This window comes from Globicephala melas, chromosome 11 (genome assembly GCF_963455315.2).
Source record: "Globicephala melas chromosome 11, mGloMel1.2, whole genome shotgun sequence".
Lineage (NCBI taxonomy): Eukaryota > Metazoa > Chordata > Mammalia > Artiodactyla > Delphinidae > Globicephala > Globicephala melas.
Window position 1 is genome coordinate 25,285,934 of NC_083324.2, and position 21,883 is coordinate 25,307,816.

Genomic DNA, 21,883 nt, shown 5'->3' on the forward strand with positions numbered 1-21,883 from the left:
AGGGAGAAGGCAGGGCAGAAGAGAGAAAGCCTAACTGCACTCTTTAAAATAATTGTTCGCCAGACCTTTGCTGGGACTGGCCATTGACTGAGGCTTCACCAGCCTCTTATCTGTTCCCTTTCCCCACCGCCTGGCCTCCAGGCTACTCTGCTTCTAAACTCCGTGCCTGTGTCCTCCCTGTGGATAAATCACAGTGGCCACCACCAGCTCCGCTTCAGAGATCTGAGCGAGCAGCAGGGCGTCACCCTCCTGCTGCCACTGCTGCCCCTCTTCCTTTGTCCATTGCTCATTGACCTCGGCTTTGTGTCGGGGCCTCACACCCCAACAATGGCAGAGGGTTGAAACGGGCTTCTCCACTCACTTGTCCTGCTGAGGAGTTTTACTTTGTTTTGCTTTAAGCATCATGGCCTTCTTCCTGCTCTAGGCTGCAGAATCAGAAACCATTAGTAACCAAAAAGCAATAAAGTTTAGGGCTCTCTGTAGTGTGTCCATTTTTGCTTTAGTCTCATCCTGTGTGCCCTGCTAGAGTGAGTTTATAGGGATCATGTAACTAGCTTTTTTTTCCCTCTCCCATTTAATTAAAATTGGTTTTCAAATCTGTGAGGAGCAGTAAAGCATTGTATTTCACCAGGCTCACAACATCTCTAGGCCTTGTTAATGGAGATGCACTATGTAAATCCAATAACTCATTTCGGCCCTGTCTACAACCAGTAGACAGCCCATTTCCACGCCTCATTTTTCCAAGAAGACTAATTGAGTGCTTCTAGGCTGGCCATGGGACTTACCCTAACAGCCTGGAGCCAGCCACTCATTGGGCAGTTTTATTCAAGCCAGTGGTAAATGAAGACACAGCCTAAAACCACTAAGCCCGAGATTAAACTCCCTCCCGTTTCCATGACTCACGTAGATGATGAAATTGTAGCATTTCAAACCAGCACATGGAAAACAATGAACGTATGGTGTATTTAAAAGGACAGCGGGTCCTACAATATCTCAAGCACCGAGCTCTCCCTCACTGTTCCCCTTATTAAATACAGCACTGCAAGTTTGGATTTTGTGTTCCCAAAGAAATGGAGGTCCCTGTGACTGATGGATCCTGGGGAAGTTGGAGTCACTTTGGAACCTGCTCAAGAACATGTGGAGGGGGTATCAAAACAGCTGTTCGAGAGTGCAACAGACCAGAGTAAGTCCTAGAACTCGTCACTCTTATTATTGGGGTAGCAGGGGTGAAAAATTCCTAAAGGGAGTAATTTAGCTGGAGGCAAGTAAAGAGCTCTTTCCAAATTAGACAGTGGGTGGACATCTAGAGCTGCCCAGACCAATGTTATCTAAGCTCTATCTCTCTGTATTAGTATTTTTCTCCTGTGACTCTTTATTATTAAAAGTTTTGTTTCTTAAATGGTAGATGCTTTGTGTTGGTTGGTCAACAATTTTGACAGTCAGGTATATCTCACTGCCTGCCCCACCCCCCGCCCAGAGCTTGGGATAGCACACTAATAAAGTGAACAAGTGATTTTCATGAGGAAACAAAGAAATCGGACATTTCCTTCCAGATTGTAGATAAATGTATCCTTTCCAGTTAGCTACTGAAATGCTGAAAAGGGCACAGAGACCCCCAAGGCGGCATGAGTGAACCCCAAGGGACCTGGAGCCCTAAGTCAGGGTTTACTTTTGAATCAAAAGTAAAGTAGGGCTTCCCTGGTGGCGCAGTGGTTGAGAGTCTGCCTGCCGATGCAGGGGACACGGGTTCGTGCCCCAGTCTGGGAAGATCCCACATGCCGCGGAGCGGCTGGGCCCGTGAGCCATGGCCGCTGAGCCTGCGCGTCCGGAGCCTGTGCTCCCTACCGGTAGAACCTTGTTGAAACTTACACGCTCAAATAAAGCCCACAGGCTTCTTTCCCAGCATCTTATCACGATAGACATGTGTTTGGGGAGAGGCTATTTATAAGTGGATTTAAAAAGTTGCTAACTTCATTATAAGTAATGACATCAAATTTTATGTGGATATAAGATGCATAAAGTTTAAAGGGATAGAAAATAATACATGATATTATTGCCATTGAACCTATGTGGCCCAAGAGGTCTTCCCAGATTCGTTTTTAGATGTGCAAACTCACAACCATTTTTAAGAACCAGCTGCGTTGGGGTTTTATAAAAGGATTTGGCTCAGCAGTACTCATTTATTTTTAACAGCCTGCACTAAGGATAGCAGACTGGCTTGTAGAGAGAAGCAAGCAGGTAAAGGAGCAAAGTAGGCTTGTGCAGTAGACTAGGTTGTACTGTAGAGTACTGCAGACCAAGGGTGGGGTGCTTCCAATTTTTTATGAGGAGAATATGAATTGTGTATACCAAAAAGGACATAGCTTTAGCCTGCTCTTGCAAGCCCTGGTCTAAATAAATAATCTGTATAGTCCAAAGCACAGATGATGATCAGTTTATTTTAATTTATTTTTGTTCACAGTCCAACATTATTTCATATCCACGTAATATTAATCTCTAAGGACAAGTAAAGAGCTATAAGACATAGGCTCTGGTCTGTAAAAGTAACACTGTAGCTATGGATATAAACTAATACACGTTAGGTTAGATTTTTCCATAGTGTCTATACTTAGTTTTTAAAATAATAATATAAATATAGTAGATGGTTTCAAAAAATTCAGATACACAAGTATATCATATAAAAACTTACTGCCGGGGCTTCCCTGGTGGCGCAGTGGTTGAGCGTCCGCCTGCTGATGCAGGGGGCGCGGGTTCATGCCGCGGTCCGGGAGGATCCCACGTGCTGCCGAGCGGCTGGGCCCGTGAGCCATGGCCGCTGAGCCTGCGCGTCCGGAGCCTGTGCTCCGCAATGGGAGGGGCCACAGCAGTGAGAGGCCAGCGTACCGCAAAAAAAACACAGAAAAAAAACCTTACTGCCATTATTATTCTTACCCCCAATACTCCCCCACAAGAAATAACCACTAAAAAATAATTTGTTGTGTGTTATTTCAAACTTTTAAAAGAGATTATAGATGTAATATGTATTATATGAAATAAATATTAAAGAATATAAAATAAGGGTCATCCTATATATTATTGTTCCACAGCTTACTTGTTAAAATCAGTTATATATCCTAGCTGCTTGTACTGTTGAAGTTTTAAAATAAAACATTTTAAGCTAGCAGCAGATATGATGAATTTTTTTAAAACTTAAAAACTCTTGGGTGGCTACATTGAACCAAATCATGATTATTATAGTGAGCTATTATTATCATGGTAGTGTGGATATTGCAAACAGTAGGTACTTTTAACATTTTGACTCAAGAATATTCCATTCAAAAGAAGTGTGGGGGGGTGTTTTTTGTTTCTTTTAATAGTCTTAGAATAATTCTAAAAGCAGTGTGGAAAGTGGAAAGAGATAAATCACTGCATAATTGGAATGGAGCAGACAAAGAAAATCACCCAGTGTAAAGATCTCAGCAGGAAAAGATCTTGAGCTTCAAAGTGAAGCAAAGATCCTCTCATTCAGAAGTTAGGAACCGATCATTAAAGACTTCAATTAGAGGTCCTTGTCCTGGCTGTTTGCTATGGGAGGTTTTAAAATAATACAATCCACCTAGTTGAGTGTCAGCACTGACATCATTTCATTAAAACTCCTCCAAGTTATTTGCACTTCGGGATGTCCCTGGGAACTAAGGAAGGAGTCTGCCTCTTTAAACCAAGGTTATAATGGCACTGGGGGAGTCAATTAGACAAGGGAAGGGGACACTGAAAAGGGAAAGTCAGGTCCAAATCAGTTTAAGAGCTTGTTCAGAGAAATTCGCAGAGCAAATGGTTCATTATGTAGAATGTGGAAGTGGTTGCTGTCCTGATTCTCAGGAAGTTTCCGAGAATGCAGCCCCTCCCAGCCCCACCCCCACTGCTGGCAAAATGCTCTTCTCAGTTTGCGGAGCCCTTAGACTATAATGAAGATCTCCATTTTCAGAATCCAAGGTATACCTTTATTGAGAACACTGGGTTGTTCTTACGTTTTCACTGTATTCATGTGATTCAAAAATGTATTTATTTAGCATCTGCATACTTTAAGCTATAGTTTTAGGTTTTTTATTTTCCTTGAAAGCATGAAAGCTAAAAAAGAGAAGCAGCCTTGCCATGTGCATGGGATCGTGCTATACTTGATGAGCAAGCTTTAGAAAGCATCTCCTTTCTAATTTCATATCCCAAAAAAGTTGTTGGTCCAAACTGGTTCACCATCATGAGAATGGAGCCCTAATGTTTTATCTTTAAATGCTTTATTTTTTTAATCCCATTTTTGACTAACACCCTACATATAAGATAAGCATATGTTCTGGTGTGTAAGGATGGTCCCAGTTTACATCTGTTGTCCTGGAGAAGTTATTGATAGCTCCCCTTTCAATTCTCAAAGTGTCCTGAATTAAACAATTATGTGGTCACCTGATCTATAAGAAACATGTAATAGAATAAAATTTAAAATCAGAATGACCAAAAACATAACTTGGAGTACCAAAACAAGACAAAGCGCTGGAAATAGACGATGCATTACCAGGCCATTGGCCCATATACTTGTTGTTTTGTGCTCTAAATTTGGCTCTGAGCTTCCTGGTAGCTGGAACAAAATGGTTTATAGAATTGTTATAGTCCATAAAAAAATCACACGAGTTCTTTAGGGAAGGCAAAGTATTTCCTTCTTCCCGTGCTTCTCTTTTGCTTTTAAATTAGGAGATAGGTTAAATTAAAGAATAATAATAAACTCATAGATTTGAGAAAAGACAGGATTTGTGAACTAAATGTTTCCCACTTAGGCTTTAAGCGTAGCAACTGCTTATGAAATCTTCCATAAAAGAGAATAAACATATGTTTGTTTCATGTAAGAAAACCAGTCTCTCATTTGGGTGTAAAGAATGGCAGCAAAGTTTTTTTGAGCGCTGAGTTGGATGAATTTTATAGATGGTCCCCAACTTATGATGGTTAGACTTAAGATTTCTTTACAGCGGTGCAAAAGCAATTCGCATTCGGTAGAAAGAGTGCTTCAGATTTTGCATTTTGATCTTTGGTCAGGCTAGTGATACGCGGTACGATGCTCTTTGATGTTGGGCAGCGGTGGCCACTGCACCTCCCAGTCAGCCACACGATCATGAGGGTAAACAACTAATACACTTAGAACCATTCTGTACCCGGATAACCCTTCTGTTGTTTACTTTCAGTATAGTCTTCAATACATTATAAGAGACAGTCAATACTTTATTATAAAATAAGCTTTGTGTTAGATGATTTTGCCCAACTGTAGCCTAACCTGAGTGTTTTGAGCATATTAAAGGTAGGCTAGGCCAAGCTAGGATGTCCAGTAAGTTAAGTGCATTAAGTGAATTTTCGACTTAAGATATTTTCAAATTACAATGGGTTTAACAGGGCGTAACCCCGTCATAAGGCAAGAAGGATCTGTCTTTTGAAATACTGAGAATTGGTTGCTGTGGGAGAGCCATTAACTAATGAATGAATAGAGATATCCAGTCCCATAGACTGCCCCGTTTGGCAGAATTATTAACGATCGCTAGTATGGCTCCCTGGCCCACCCCATCTAATCCTTGAATATTCTTTCAGCATTCTCCGTAATCGGTCATTAGACCCCTTCTTAAAACCCTCCAAATATAGAAAATACACTACCTTCTCAGGCCGCCTGTTGTATCATTAGAAATTTCTTCCTTGTGCTAACTGTAATTCATCGTAAGTAAACATAGATGTTGAGATTTCTTTTCAAACCCATTTGCAGACCAAAGTTTAGCTTTCCTTGAGAGTAGAATGCACCTGCCATGATCTTGGCAAAAATTCTGTCCTAGCTTTGGCCATGCGGCATCGTGAATTTTCTTTGCATATATGATTCAGCTTGCCTGTGCTGAATATAGTTACTTTCATAGAAATTAATCAGCAATTTCCTTAAGTCCTTTCCATCCCTATTTGACAAGCATTATTTTAAAAGGATCTTAATAGTTAGAAAATGTGATTAGTATTATTTTTAAAGCTACATTTCCTATAATTTTCAGTATTTGCCTATATGGGGAAAAAACTTCCATCCAGCTAAATGATTAAATTAAAACATGAATTTCTCCATGCTGAAACGTAAGCTCCGTTGGGTAAAGCCCTCCTCATTACACAGGACATGGAAATCAAGCAGAGATCCTGTTGTCTAGGATATTAAAAAAGCCATATATTTCTAAAGGACAAATTTATGCTTATTCATAAAATATCATTTGCCTTTCCATAAAAAGCAAATAAAGTCATAGAATCAGTTTTGAAATGGAAAAGAGACCTGTCTGAAGAGAGGCCAGCGTGGGAGAGAGGCCAGACTGTGGGCTTTGGGTCAGGGAGACCTGCCTTGGTCTCTCAGCCAGTATGTCTCACTTAGATGCATGTGACCTTGCCAGGTTACTTAACATTTCTGAGCCCAGTTCAAGCAAGGGTTCAGAAACAAGGATGCTACTACCTACCGCAGCGGATGGCTATGCAGAGTCAGTGACTGAAGTTGCAAAGTGACATGGTGCCCTGTACACTAGACTACTCAGGGGTCAGCAAACTTTTTCCGTAAAGGGTCAGATAATAAATATCTTAGTTTTTGTGGACCATAGGATGGCTGTCCTTGCTATTCAACTTTGCTGATATAGTGGAAAACATGCGTAGATAATACGTATAGAGTGGGTGTAACTGTGTTCCAATAGAACTCTTATTTATGAACAGGGAAATTTGAATTTCATATAATTCTTGTGTCTCAAAATATTCTTTTTATTTATTTCTAAATTTTTTTAGAATGTAAAAACTATTCTTATCTCACTGGCCATGTAAAAACAGGTAGTAGGCTGGATTTGGCCCACAGGCTGTAGTTTACAGACCCTTGTAATAGCTAAACATTTACTGTATGGCTGGCCTCGTTCAAGTGCTTTGAATCTATTAACCCATTAATCCTCACTCAGCCCTTGAAGTAGATATTAGCATCATCTTTCTTTTACGGGTAGGGAAACTGAGGCTTAGCAACACTGAGCGATTTACCTACGATTGCACCATGGTTAAGAGGCAGGGCTGGGATTCAAATCCTGTTTCCAGAATCTGTATCTATAACCTTTGGCAATATTGCCTTTTACATGGAGTGTTTTCTGTGTGTTCTTTTTTTTTTTTAATGTCATTTATAGAAATAAGTCACAAAATGCTCTTTGACATTTGATAGTGGTCAAAGCAAGTAAAGGTGGATTCTGTTACCATGTGAATCAGGAAGCCACCTGCAAATGTTAACTCTTTGCTGCCCGAGGAACTGCTGCTCTTGATCAATTTCAAGAGTCAGAAAACACTTCTTATATAAGAGAACCGAAAGAAAAAAAAATCACTGAAAAAAATTTATTTTCAAAGGGAAAGAAATATGAGTTACTTTCAGACAACAGGTAAATGATCTGATGGATCCATTGTTTGTTGGGATTTAAAAAGATTCCACAGAGATCATTTCAATTTGAGGAAAAAATTGAAGGGGTCTTCTTTGTAGAAGGAAAAACAGGTTTTACAGCGTTAGGAGCCCGAGTTATTCATGTGTCATCAGTGATATTTTATGCATGAGACTGGGGTGCTTTGGTACTGAGAGAAGAACTTGGTATCCAGAAAACCAAGGCTGTATCTCTAAATGGCACCAAAAAAGAAAAAGACAGGACTCTGGACCATAGTTCCTGGAGAATAAAGCAGGAAGAGCACAGTGGGAGAACCTGGGAAGCTTGAATTCCAGTCCTGTCTCTTTTCTTTTATTAGCTGTGTTACCTTGGGCAAAGTCCTTAACTTCTCTGAACCTTCCATCCCTTGATACAAAAGTACCTCAGCTACCCTCCCCTTGGGCAAGATATGAGTGAATATGGGCGAGTCAAGCACATAAGGCAGATATAAATCATATGGGCCTAATGGGGAAATGATCAGACATAGATACTGTTGGGTTTTGAGCCGTTTTGCATCCCTAGATGCAGTCTTCTTCATAATAACAATGAATAGTTAGTTATGAGACTCCTTGCTGAGCTCCTTGTTTATAACAAGCCTTTCAGGTGCACAGCATCATCTCTGTTTACATGTGCAGAATGAAGCTTGCGGAGACCAGGTAACCTACACAAGGTTGCCCAGCTTGTAACTGCAAAGCCCATGCTCTTACCTCCCTCTACAAATCTTTGGTGGATGGAACATGTTTATGACGGCATCATGGCCAGGCAGCCCTTCCTGAGACTCAGGCACTCTGCAGTACCACTGAGACCTGCCTCACGGTGCACACGTCATAGCTCGGATTTGGTACTCAAAACAAAGAAACCGCTGAATCGGATGGGATTAGGTTGGGTTGTGCTGACATGTAACATCATAGTCACTAACATTTTTAGGCATTTGCTGTGTGCACTCATTTTAGAGAAGAGGAAAACTGAAGCTCTGGGAGACTAAGAACTCTGTCTAAGGTCATACAGTGAGGGTGGGGCCAAGATAAGAAGCCAGATGCAACTCTAGAGCTTCACGGGCTCAGCTAGACTGCCCCTCATTCTGTATTTTATAGTCATGGATATATTTCCCTTCCCCAAGCCCTGTTAACAAAACAAAGCAAAAAAAAACAAACCAAAACAAAAAAAAAAAAAACACTTCTTACGGTCCAAATTACTCTGAAAGATTCATTCTAAAGAGAAAAGGTAGAAATCTTTCAGTTTGAGAGGTGCCCTCAACTGTGGTACCTGTGGTATCCGAGTAGCTCTGGTATCCGAGCTCCTCCAGCCCTGGACTGTGAGTGAGTCCAATTTCCTCCGATTCTGTGATCTTCCCGTCTCTGTGATGCACTTGGCAAGCTGTTGACTGCCGGGAGATGGGTTGTTTAATATACTCTCTGGGTCACATCTGGAAAATCCATGAACGGGGCTGCATGCTGAGATTAAATTTGCATTGTGATGCTTTGCAAGGCGTCCTCCATACTCTTGTCACACGAAAGTTAATGAAACCTTTACACTCTCTCCTGTTAAGTTAGTCAAAATATGAGCACATCTTATTCTATCTTATTTGTAAAACAAAACAAAAACAACGGTCATGCAGGGAGAGAGAGGAAGAGAGAAGAGGGACAGAAATGAATGGAAATGAAGTGGTGCAAGTTTTAGGATGGTTGCCCATGAAAGTACCATGATACGGAAGCTAGACAGGAGCATTCCAAGTACTCATTTGTACCTTTGTCCTTCTATGTTTTTAAAACTGAAGGACTGTGGATGTTCACGGGAAGGAGGACACAGAAGGGCCTAATAGATGCCAGATTTTATGTTTCACACTTTAAGTTAGATGCTCTCCTATTTTATCCTCAAAACAGCCTTACCAGGTGGTGCCTTCCCATTCTACAAATGGAAGGGCTGAGGCTCAAGGACCTTCAGTGACTGGCCCAAGGTTATACACTTAATGATATTGAAGGCAGAGTGCAAACCCCGATTCCAGAGCCCTTGCCCTGGCCACTGTCACTGTCCACTTCACCTTTGCTTCCCTCAAAGACAGGAAGCCACATTGTAATACATGACATTATGATACATTAGAGAAATACGTTATAATACAGTATGTGTGTTCTTTACATTATCAAGTGATGGGGAGAAATACATTATAATACAGCACGTGTGTTCTTTACCTTTTCTCAGGCCAAAAAATGGCGGGAGGTACTGTGTAGGGCGCAGAATGAAATTTAAGTCCTGCAACACGGAGCCATGTCCCAAGCAGAAGCGAGACTTCCGAGACGAACAGTGTGCTCACTTTGATGGAAAGCATTTCAACATCAATGGTCTGCTTCCGAACGTGCGCTGGGTCCCGAAGTACAGTGGAAGTAAGTGCATCTGGAGACGTGCTCGTGGCTGGCAGGCTGGCACGGGGTCCAGGCACAAAAGTCACGTTGCATGGTGTCTCTCCTGTCTAGTTTTGATGAAGGACCGCTGCAAGCTGTTCTGCAGGGTGGCGGGGAACACGGCCTACTATCAGCTCCGTGACAGAGTGGTAGATGGAACTCCATGTGGCCAGGACACCAATGACATCTGTGTCCAAGGCCTTTGCCGGGTGAGTCCCAGATGGCGATTTCTTCACTGTGTTGCCTTGCTGCCAAGCTGGGATGTGTGGCTTCCTTCATAGAATAGCAGCTGCTAGTATCTGTGCATCATCTCCAGGGCAGTGGTTCTCAAAGTGGGGGCCCCCGGACCAACATCAGCACCACCCAATGCTTTTTTTTTCTTTATGTTTTATTTGATTTGATTTATTTTTTTATTGAAGTATAGTTGATTTACAATGTTGTGTTAGTTCCATGTGTACAGCAAAGTGATGCAGTTACATGTGTGTGTGTGTATTCTTTTTCAGATTATTTTCCGTTATAGGTTATTACAAAATATCGAGTATAGTTCCCTGTGCTATACAGTAGGTCCTTGTTGGTTATCTCTTTTCCGTATAGTAGTGTGTATCTGTTAGTCCCAAACTCCTAATTTATCCCTCCCAGCACCACCTGATTCTGATGCATGCCAAAGTTTGAGAACCACTGCCCTAGATTTTTCTGACACTCTCTGTGGGAGTCTGAAAAAAACCTCCCTGTGAAGATTTATTATAATTGACACACATACACACTTCTTTACGATAACCACAGTGCATAAGGTTAAACCCAAAAGCTTCCTGACAGTGAGTTTTGTAGATTGAATAGCTGTGCTCCAAAAAGATGTTACGAGGAAGAGCCGGCCTCACTCAGATTTCTGATTTGAAGCAGGATAATTTCTACCAAAGACATACAGGCAAATTATTCTTGGGAGGGAAATCGAGACCCTTCTGGCAGATGGTAAAGCGTCAGAGTGCTGATTTCTTGAGGGCTTGGCACCATTTCCCAGCTCTCACCAGTCAGAACTCCTCCCTCGCAGCCAGGCTCTGAGATGATGTATCTGTTCCTTGCATGGAGTCCAGGGCACATTGGAGCTCCTCATTGGTAGGATTTGATTGAAGAGCCCCTATGAGCTTCACCCGCCTCCTGACCCACAGCTACGGTGCGGCCTTCCTTTTTAGTCCATGCGCTAGAGCAAAACATTGAGTGTCTCCTCAAAGACTAGTTCATTCGAAGGAACAAAATAGTTGAGGATGTGAACTCTGTCCTCCTGGTCTTCTGGTGATTGCCGGTGTCCTTTTCAGACCCCAGTCTACACTGCTGCACTGCATTAAGATGTGAAGAAATTAAAGAGGCCGCTTAGAGCCTGAGGCCTCAACCTGGCAGCCTGGAGTCATGCTTTTGTCCTCCATTCATAGCCTGTATTTAAACATAGGGGATTTCACATAAAATCAAATTTTCCAGTCCCTTTTGAAACATTGGGATACGTCAACACTGGGCTCCTATTTCTGCATGGCAGCAGTAGCCTGCAGTGGACAGCGGCTGCTCCCTTAAGATGCGGTGTGAGCTCTTTAATGGGATACAGTCCTCAACCTCTCTTTTTTTTTCCACTCCTGAGCTATTTTCCTCATTTACTTTACTTACTTGTAGACTAGTGCTTCTCTAACTTTAATCTGTAGACGAAGCACTTAAGGGTCTTATTAGCATGCCAGAAAATCTACTCTGACTCAGTACATCTGGGTGGGGCCTAAGATTCTGCATCCCCAACATCACCGGGGATGCCCATGGCTGCTGGTCCAAGGACCACATTTTCCCACAGCAAGGCTAAAGACAATTTGAGTTCCCAACCCTTGAAAGTTTAAAGAGACTTAAAAGTTCTTGTCCTTTTGAATGCACCTCATTCAAAGAAACACATTACTTATCATTTTATAATCTCTCTAATACTTACCATGTATTTCAACTGTTTTCTTTTTAAAAGCAAGCTGGATGCGATCATGTTTTAAACTCAAAAGCCCGGAGAGATAAATGTGGGGTTTGTGGTGGCGATAATTCTTCGTGCAAAACAGTGGCAGGAACATTTAATACAGTACATTATGGTAAGAATTTGTTCCTAAGAACCATGAGAAGGAAAATAGTCGAAGTGTAAACATTGTTAACCACGTGTAATATGTAAAAGTATTCATGTCAAGTGTAAAATGAGTCTTGATAAGGTACATTACCCATCTGGCTATAAGGCACCTAATAGTGAGAATTATATTGTATTCCTTTGTTGCCACCTTTTACACCATGCTTAGAGAAAATGAACCAATCTGTGGGATGCTCAATTTCTGCTCACTTCTTTTCAGGTTACAATATTGTGGTCCGAATTCCAGCTGGTGCTACCAATATCGATGTGCGGCAGCACAGTTTCTCAGGGAAATCAGAGGATGATAACTACTTAGGTGAGATGGGTGCCCCCTGCCATTTGCAGGAATTCTGGTTCTCTGGAGCAGTTGGCAGAGGCTCCTTCCTTTCCCCTATAGCAGGTGGACAGCTTTCAGATGTCATGTATTTTCATAAAAGAAAGAAGTTGATCTTGAAACTCATCATTTTATTTCTCCCTTGTACATTACACCGTCAGCCTGTTGATTTAAGAGTTGTGTAGTTCTAGTAGTCAGTATCAAGGAATTGACTCTGGATCTTAGAAAACAGGCCCCATTAACATCTTTATTGGAGTATAATTGCTTTACAATGGTGTGTTAGTTTCTGCTGTATAACAGGGTGAATCAGCTATACATATACATATATCCCCATATATCCCCAAATCAAATTTTGAAAGTATTTGCCTTGTAAGTTTAGCCTAAAATCATTGCTCTTTTTGAGTCTTTAAAAAAAAAAAAAAAAAATCTGTCCTTTGGGTAACTGACATGCCAGTGTTGTAGTAGAGGTGTTAGTTGACTTAACCAATAGCAGACCACAGGTGGACTTATTCAACATTTCATGATTCCCGGTCATTCCAAAAGGTTCTATACTGGCAATATGTTTCTTATGTCATTGCTAACGTGGCCCATCTTGTTACTTCATAGTTTCTTCATCTTTCTCTCACCATGGCCAGGCACATGATTAATTCATATCTCTTCCTGTTTTCAAACCACAGCTCACCAACAACCCTGTGTTCATTTTCAGCTGTTTGCTCAGCCCAGTCCCACTTCAGATTATCATTCTGTAAACTTCCATAAGTGATTAGGAAATTCACCCAATTATTTTTCCTTAAAAAAAGGACATGGGGACTGGGGTAATGACAGAAAGGGATTCAGCTAGTCACCTTGCACAACCAGATTCTTCTTAGCTCTGAAAAGCAGCACGACTTGCACTCAGATCTAGAAGAAATCAGGGCAGTCTTGCTGGGCAGTCAGTTTTTAAAAGAAATGAATGGACTTTCTTATAATGTCCAGGCAGGGACTCCATGCATCTGAATACCGCCTCTGTAGAGGCTTAGTCTAAACATCTGGAAATATTGAGTTAGAAATGAGAATTTGTTGGATTGAATTAGAACCCGTATCTATATTTTGGAATGTCTGCATGAAATCGTTTATAGATAAGCAATGACCCTTTAGCCAAGCGTGCTAATTAAATATAACATTTACACATGCCTGTGTTGTAGCATTTTCTGCAATGTCTCATCATTCATTCAGCCAGCCACTTATTTAATATGTGCCAGGCCCTGTTCTAGGCACAATGAACAAAACAGAACAAAAACATTAAAAAAATAAATAAAAATTTCTGTCTTCTTAGAACTTTTTAGTGGAAGGAGATAGACAATAAACAGGTAATAGAAGGTAATAAGTAAAATTAGAAAACAGAGCAGCATAAAGGAAATTGGGACACTGAGAGTGGGCGGGAACAGTGGAGTTGAAATGCTTGAATTGAAGTGAGAGACAATGGCTGTCTAGGGGAAGAGCATTCCAGGCAGAGGGAACAGCCAATGTGAAATCCTTAAAAGAGGAGTATGTCTAGTTTGTTCCAAGGACAGAGGGAGGCCAGTGTGGCTGGAGCTTTGTAAGCACAGAGGAGAGTCCCAGATGAGATTAAACAGGTATCAGGACTAGATCATATAGGGCCATATAATCATTGAAAGGACTTGAACTCTGAAAGACGAGGGTAGCGACTAGAGGTTTTGAACCAAGGAAACACATGATATAATCATATTTATATTTTTTAAGGAGTACCCTGGCTGTTATGTTGAGAATAGATGGGGTCGGTAGGTAGGGTACAGGGTAGAAACAGAAAGATGGGTTAGAAAGTTCTTGCAGTAGTCAAAGAGAGATGTGCTGGAGGCTTGTCCCCAGGTGGGAGCAGTGGAATTGGCAGTACACAGTCAAATTCTGGATATCTTTTGAGGGTAGAGCCATCATGATTAGTGGATGGGTTGAATATGGTGTATGAGAGAAAGAGAAGGGTCAAGGATGACTCCATGGTTTTGACCTGAGCAGCCAAAAGGATGCAGTCACCATCCACTCACTTGAGACTTGTTCCTTATTTATCCATGTGACCACTAGTGTTTTAGGGTCAGAAGCTGTGTCTTTATATTTTTAGCTCCTGATATGAAGCCTTCACATGATATGAACTAAGTACATGATGGCTGAATTATTGAATAATTATTGAATAATAATTATTGCTCATGCTGTCTTCACTTACTGAGTACCTGCCATGTGCCTAATGGGGGGATGGAGTTATGATGGAAATATACGGAATCATTCCTTCTTTAAAGACTGTAAAATCTTACTTGGAATCAATTCTCAGTGGTTGCATCAGCTTTTCCTCACCCTAAATATGCAAATGAGTGGTACCTTTTAAAACAGTTAACAAAGTTCTTGAGGACCCTATCCAAATTATTTTTGGGGAATCCCACATTTCTCCTTCAACCACTGTGCACAATGGGTCAAGCACTTTTCTTCGTGGACTGGATTATAAATTAGAACCTGTGACTGCTGTGGCCTTACTACTTCCTAATTAAATCCAGCAGCATTGCATGCAGCCTCCTTTATTGGTTAATTTCCTGAGAGCCAAACACCATGTTGAGCTGTTCCTTTCTTCTCATCGAAAAGGAGAAGGATTCTCCACTGTTATTCTCCTTCTTGGAAAAACAATCTCTTTCCAAGCAGTGGCCTCAGTTCAATTCAACTTCATCAACCAGGTCAGGTGCCTGAATTGGGGAGGGCCTTCTTATATCCTTTTATTTCTCGCTAGAGGTTTCTTAATCTCCTTGTAAAGAATGAAAGCAAAATTAAAGAAGATTTGTCATCTGGGACAGACAGTCTGAGGTAGTCATGGCTCTTTAATGGAATATTATGGGAAAGTTACCTGTTGGCCAAAGAACGTCTCTCTGGAAACAAATGAAAAGTCCAAGCAAAGATGGCGAGTCACAGTTCACTGAGCATGAAGGTCAAGACCTCAGAGCCTTTGAACCTTACAGTGGTTTCTTAACAAGTTAGGAGGAATATGATGTTGTCATCAAATCTGCCGGGTGTAAATGTTTACTCTTGGCTTGAAGAAAGGCGCAGCAAATGCTCTAAGAATATTTTAAAGCCCCCAGTTGAGTCTTGCTGGAGGCCAGTCCTAGCTGTTCGGTTGCTAAGCGATCATCTGTATACCTCACATTTTTTTTTCAAGGTCAGTCAAGCCATACTCTTTTCGCATGTGTTGGTGAAGGAGCAGTTTCCAGGAGAGAGGGCCTTTGTAGCAGCCCAGCTCTGATGGGTGAAATGGGGGGGAAACCAACCCAGGAAATTAGCTCCCTAATCGCATTAGTGGGAGGTTGGGCAGTAGACTGTTGTTTTCAGGAAACTATTTGTTTCACAAGGTACCGAAGCAGAAAGTCTCCATGTCAAAGGTCATCCTTTCAGTATAGACCCCTCCCTCCCGTTGGGTTGAAGCCAAGTTGCACCCAGTGCTACCATGTTCGTGTTTCTTTAGGAGAAAAAGGAGCCATTTCCATGATGCTTATTTGTCTACAGGACACTTAGCCCTTGATTAATGGTGGCAGTGGGAAGACAGGAATCGATCCAGTTCAAGATAAAGCAGGAACTCCATTTCACCTGATGACTCCTATCTCCTTTCCTACTCACCGTCTAATGGGATAAGGAGCATGCAGTGAAGGGTGAAATGCCCCCAGGTCAGCATAAGCATGAGAGGAAGCCTGGAGACACTGGAAAGGAGCCCCAGAATTAACATAGGATAGATGATTGCTCTTTGAATACAGCCAGAACTGGATTATCGCTTAATTTACAGAACTGGCCTTGTGACATCTCATTTCCCCCCTTTTAGTGAAACGTCAGCTGAGTAGCTAGCATGCGACTTCACTTGAAAGAACTGGGTGATTTTTCTGGCAGCCCATCCTGCCACCGCCATGTAAGTGACCCACGTTAGGAGGCAGCCTCAGGAGGCCTGAGGTGCCACAGAAACAACCTCGCCTCCAACCAGTGACCCACTGAAACTCCTACATCTTGCATGGCTGGTGGGTCTCACGCTACAGGCGCTGCAGGGGGGATGAGGTTGTCAGAGGTTTACACTGACGGGGAAACAGTTATTTGGCTGGAAGCTGTGTGTTCTCCTTGTCACGAATGTCAGGTTCCATCAATCACTTGTTCTTTCGACATCGTTGACTGAGCACCTACTATGGACTGGGATCTTTCTTAGGCTGAGAAAAGTGCATTTTTAAATGCTGGCTTTACTTAAAGAGGCTCATGCAGTCTAGCAGAACAAATATCTTAAAGTTTTAAAAATCTCTAGCTAAACATATTTGCTTTCAATTTGTACATAAGATAATACTTGAATTCATTCACTCATTTCGTGGATATGTGGTGACCTTCTTCTTAGAAAACTTTAGTGGTTAACAGGCTCTGGAGACACACTTCCATGATTAGAAGTCACCTGGCCTCAGAAAATATTGTCATAATGTTTAAGTCATGCTTTTCTTATCCATGAATTAAGCAAGTATAAAAGTGTGATGAGGAGATAATGCATTTGAAGGCATTTTGACCCGCCAGCTACCAAATCCTGCATGCACTGTCCTGCTTAATGTTTGTAACAATTCTATAAGAAATCCATTATACAGAGGACGAAACTGAGGCTCAGAGAGGTTGAATAACTTACCCAAGGTCACATGAACAGAAAATGGGAAAAGAGTTAAAACCCTTATTGGTCTGACCTCAGACCCTGTACCCTTAACCACTTCACTTTACTACTTCCATATAGAAAAATGTGTAGCTGACCTGGGGATGAACATGACTGGGGTTGAGGCTTATTGGTGGGGGTGAATGGTGAGGTTGGAAGAATAGGTCATGATAAGATTTGTAAAGATACAGGAAGGTGATGCTAAGGAATTTGAGCTACGTTCTGTTGGTAGTAGAGGGACAATCAAAGGATTTTGGATCAAGAAGAAGCCAAGATCCTGGATTGCCCATTTCGAAAGATTATCTTTTTAAAAGCTTTTGTTCCTGTGTCACCACTCTCTTCCCAACCATTTCCAATGAAGGCATCTTACTTTTACTTCAGGGCCAAGATGGGGCTTATAAGGTAGGAGTTCTGGTAGATGAAGCGCAGGTTTAGGGATCAAATTCGATGCAATTAATTCCTGACCCTGCGAAGAGCAGTCCTTGCATCAGTATAGTGCCCAGCTGGGTGAACTCTGTGAGGTTCCCGTGTCCTCGAAAACAGGGACACTGCTGCTACTGAGGCACAGGGAATATTCAGAGCTTCATTGAAGCCTTCATTAATTTCCACATAAGGGTATGATATCTACTTGCCCTAACTCCTCTCAGCCTCTTCTACATATGCATTGCTTCTGGTCTACTTCTGGTGAAAGACAGTGCGCCACCTGCATCAGTGAAGGGCAGGTTAGGATCTGGCAGACGCCTAAGATAACTTGGCTCCCCCCCCCATCCCACAACCAAGGCAGATGTCATCGATGATGCTGAGACACGATGCTGTCAGGGAATCCTGTTCTGCGTAGTTTCTTGAACGGCTAGTACCAAATGATTGACATTTGTGTCTGGGAGGACACCTGTTTGCCAACCCGGGGTCCAATTTCCACATTCCTTTTATTCACCTAAATACATGGCCTGTGCATTTCAAGGGATCCCTCGCTGCCGAGATTTGCTAATCGTGCACAACTTACAGGAGGTTACTGGCCTCTTTCTAGTATTTTGTTTAGGGCTCAAATGTTTAATAGCTCTGCTTTCTTGAGTACCTGCTACATGTCAAGCTCAAAACATGGGAGAATTCATTATTCAAAGAGCAGTAGTACTGAAGAAAAAAAAAAGGTACTTAAAGTAAAACCAAACTTTTATAGTAAATACTAGGGGGAAGATATGATTGGGATATGATTTGATTTGATCATGATATGATTGGGATTTTATCTTGAGAAATTAATCAAAAAGTATGAAAATAAATTTTATTTTTTCTTATATCCAACAAAATTGTATTTTGATTTTAATCATGCCCACGTTTTTAGAATGGAGAATAAGCAATTAATAAATATTTTTCCCTAAGTTTTCCAGTCAAGTCATGTGATAGAGTGGTACGTTCTTTGCTTAAAGTTTGAATTTGACAGTAAAATCTGAAAACGGGTCATTTCTTAAAAAGCTTCCTGACGTTTTTATTCACTTTCCCAGTAGTCTCTCTTGACACTTGGATGAGTAAATTATTCCTTCTGAAGCAGCTGTCATCTCATCTTCTTTGTCCATTTTTATTTCCTTTTCTTAAATGTCTAACTGGTCTAACTCTGTCATGTTCTTAGTTGGCCAGTGTTTTGGCACTTGACTCAAGCTGTTCTCTAACATTCCTTGTTCAGCTTCACTGATGGTTGCATCTTTTGCAAGATTCACAGTGCATTCATTCATTCTTCCCCCAAAAAAACTATTTTTTGAGCATCTACCATGTGTTCTTTCAGAAGCTGAGATATAGCTGTGAATAAAACAGTCCAAAAATCCTTGCTTACTTTCCTGTTTGGAGAGAGAGAGCATAAACAAAGTGATATGGAGAAAAATTAAGGTGGGAAATGGGATAGGAAGTATGGAATCTGTGCTTCCAATGGAAGGGGCTTGCAGTTTTAAAAACAATGATCCAGGTAGGTTTTACCATGTAACAAATTATCTCAAGATCTAGTGGCTTACAACAAGTATATATAATATCCCAGTTTCTGTGTGTCAGGAATCTGGGAGCAGCATAGCTGGGTGTTTCAGGCTTAAGGTCTCTCCTGAAGTGGCTGTGGAGACTTTAGTTAGGGCTGTGATCCTGTCCGAAAGCTTGACTGGGGCTAGCAGATCCACTTACCAGATGCCTCACGTAGATGCTATTGGCAGTAGGCTTTGGTTCCTCACTGATTTTTGCAAGACGCCTCTCGATGAGGCTGCTTGAGTATCCTCACAACATGGCATCTGACTTCTCTCCTAAAGCCAGAGATTCAAGGAAGAGCAAGGTGGAGCCCTAATGCCTTTGACCTGGCCTTGGAAGTCACAGTATCCTAGTGATTACTCCAGTGCTACTATTATTACATCAGTGCTACTCAGTGTGGTAGGGAACAACACAGGTGTGACTATCAAAAGGCAAGGATTGTTGGGGCCGTATTGGAGGCTGGCTACCTCAGTGGGCCTCACCAAGGAAGTGATATTTGAGCATCATATTGGCTGTGGATTTCTACATTTCAACATCTGTCTAAACAGAGAAAACTAAGAAAGATCAGTAGGTTCAGCTAATTCTCATATGAAGTAGAAACGGTTATTTGTGTGGGAACCAATTTTGTAAGTGTTCATTTTATTCATATGTATTTTTAAATCATAAAACTTTTTTTCTTCTTTTAAATTGGGGTAATGTTGGTTTATAACATTAGATAAGTTTCACACGTACAGCATTATATTTCTGCTTCTGTATATACTACAGCTTGTTCACCACGAAAAATTTAGTCTCCATCCATCACCATCCAGTTGATCTCCTTTACCCTTTTGGCCCCCCGCCCCGCCCCTTCTCCTCTGGTAACCACAGCTCATTGCTTCCATCTGTAATCCTGTGTTTGCGGGGCTTGTATCAAAAACCCCAGGCTAATTAGCACGCTTGTATTATATTTCTAATTTTCAAGGGCACCATGAAGGGGAGGTGTTTTATCTCCACTTAAGAGATAAAGAGATCAAGACCAAGAGGAGGAAAGTGATGTCCCAAGGCCACATAGTTGCCAGGTGGCAAAGTTCGGATTTGAGCCTGTGCGTGTCTGGCTGAACAGTCTACGTTCTTCACACTCTGGCTGTCTGCCTATCAAAGTATTATTTCAAGTGGCAGCAAATCAATGAATTCTCTTTTCTCATCTTTAGCTTTATCAAGCAGTAAAGGTGAATTCTTGCTAAATGGAGACTTTGTTGTCACAATGTCCAAAAGGGAAATCCGGGTTGGGAATGCCGTGATAGAGTACAGCGGGTCCGACAACGTAGTGGAAAGAATCAACTCCACAGATCGCATTGAACAAGAACTTTTGCTTCAGGTAAACACTTGGCAATGAGCCCATGCCCATTTTCTAACTCCAAGAATCACCAGGCCCACACACATCCTCTCCATTTTGTCTGCACATCCCAGGTGTTGTCCGTGGGAAAGTTATACAACCCCGATGTGCGCTATTCTTTCAACATTCCAATTGAAGACAAACCCCAACAGTTTTACTGGAACAGTCATGGACCCTGGCAAGCATGCAGCAAACCCTGCCAAGGTATCTACTTTTAGGTTGAGTTTGGGGGATTCAAGGTGTTTTTTATATTTTTGGAAGCAGCCGAATACATGCAATCTATAAACCTTTCGATCTGCATGCATTTTCTAATCTTTCTCTGCACCTATCTGGTCACTTTGGGCTGGCAAGTTGAGCTGTTCAAGGGATTCAGGATATGCTAAGTTTCCTCGTTATGTGTGAAGCCAAGCAAAATCAGCTCTGCCAAGCTGATTTTCCAGAGACATAGATTTAGTAGTCGTATTATGTGATTGATCTTGTTTCCTTCTGTCTACAGTATGAGTTGTCAAACTACAGCCAGTGGGCTGAATCCAGCCCACTTCCTGCTTTTATAAATAAAGTTTTATTGAAACACGGACACACCAATTTTTTACATTTGTAAGCAGCTGCTTTTGCCCTATAACAAGAGTTTAGTAGCTGCGACAGAAGTCATGTGGCCCACGAAACCAAAAATATTGACTATCTAACCCTTTACAGAAGATGTTTGCCAGTCCCTGGTCTAAATAGTTTATGGAATAGGCTACTTTGTCTGAATAATTTTTTTCCTCCTTGCTTAGGGGAGCGGAAACGAAAACCTGTTTGTACCAGGGAATCTGATCAGCTTACAGTTTCTGATCAAAGATGTGATCGGCTGCCCCAGCCAGCACCCATTACTGAACCCTGCGGCACAGACTGTGACCTGAGGTGAGGCCAGTGTTTCCTCATGGTCTTTAGTACTGAGTTGTGAGGGTTTTGTAGGAGGTCTCTGCATGTGAGAAGCAGGTGTGGTTGTTAGTCTTTAGACCCCCTTCCTTGTGTTTCAGTGAAATAAGCTTTAGCCCATTTTCCATCTCTCTGAAACTGATTAAGACACATACCTGCAGATTTCTGGTTCTAATCCTGAGAATTAGAAACAACTACTAGAGTATGGCACTTGCCAAAAAACGTTCTCATTTGACCCTCACAACTCGCTGCATAGGTGTTATTATGAGGGCGTTACGTCAAATGCAAAAGTTTGTTTGGAAAGGCAGCAGAAAAGAGGTAACCTCGTCCATCAAGGTACCCATAATGCTCTGTATCCACCCACAGTGTTTATCACCCAGTATGAGATGAGAACTTTTACATACGTGAAAGTTGCAACGCACTAATGTAGAGTTATGGAGGGAACTAGAAGAAAATTTATATAGAGATATCTAGATATGCAAACAGTTCTATATTTAAGAAAAATCTGAAATCTGAGGCAAGAAATGGCGAGTAAATAGAGAATTATCAAGCGTTTCCAT

The 21,883-nt window shown here is 41.7% G+C and overlaps 1 protein-coding gene across 1 annotated transcript in view; it reads left to right on the forward strand.

Moving 5' to 3' along the window:
- ADAMTS9 (ADAM metallopeptidase with thrombospondin type 1 motif 9) overlaps positions 1-21,883 on the forward strand; it is a 170,651-nt gene that overhangs the window by 45,483 nt on the left and 103,285 nt on the right. Inside the window, exons 12-19 of the mRNA XM_030867641.2 lie at positions 1,038-1,183; positions 9,663-9,844; positions 9,935-10,071; positions 11,850-11,967; positions 12,217-12,312; positions 20,218-20,384; positions 20,477-20,606; positions 21,179-21,305. Coding sequence (XP_030723501.1) covers positions 1,038-1,183; positions 9,663-9,844; positions 9,935-10,071; positions 11,850-11,967; positions 12,217-12,312; positions 20,218-20,384; positions 20,477-20,606; positions 21,179-21,305 — 1,103 coding nt within the window. The remainder of the gene's footprint in view (positions 1-1,037; positions 1,184-9,662; positions 9,845-9,934; positions 10,072-11,849; positions 11,968-12,216; positions 12,313-20,217; positions 20,385-20,476; positions 20,607-21,178; positions 21,306-21,883) is intronic.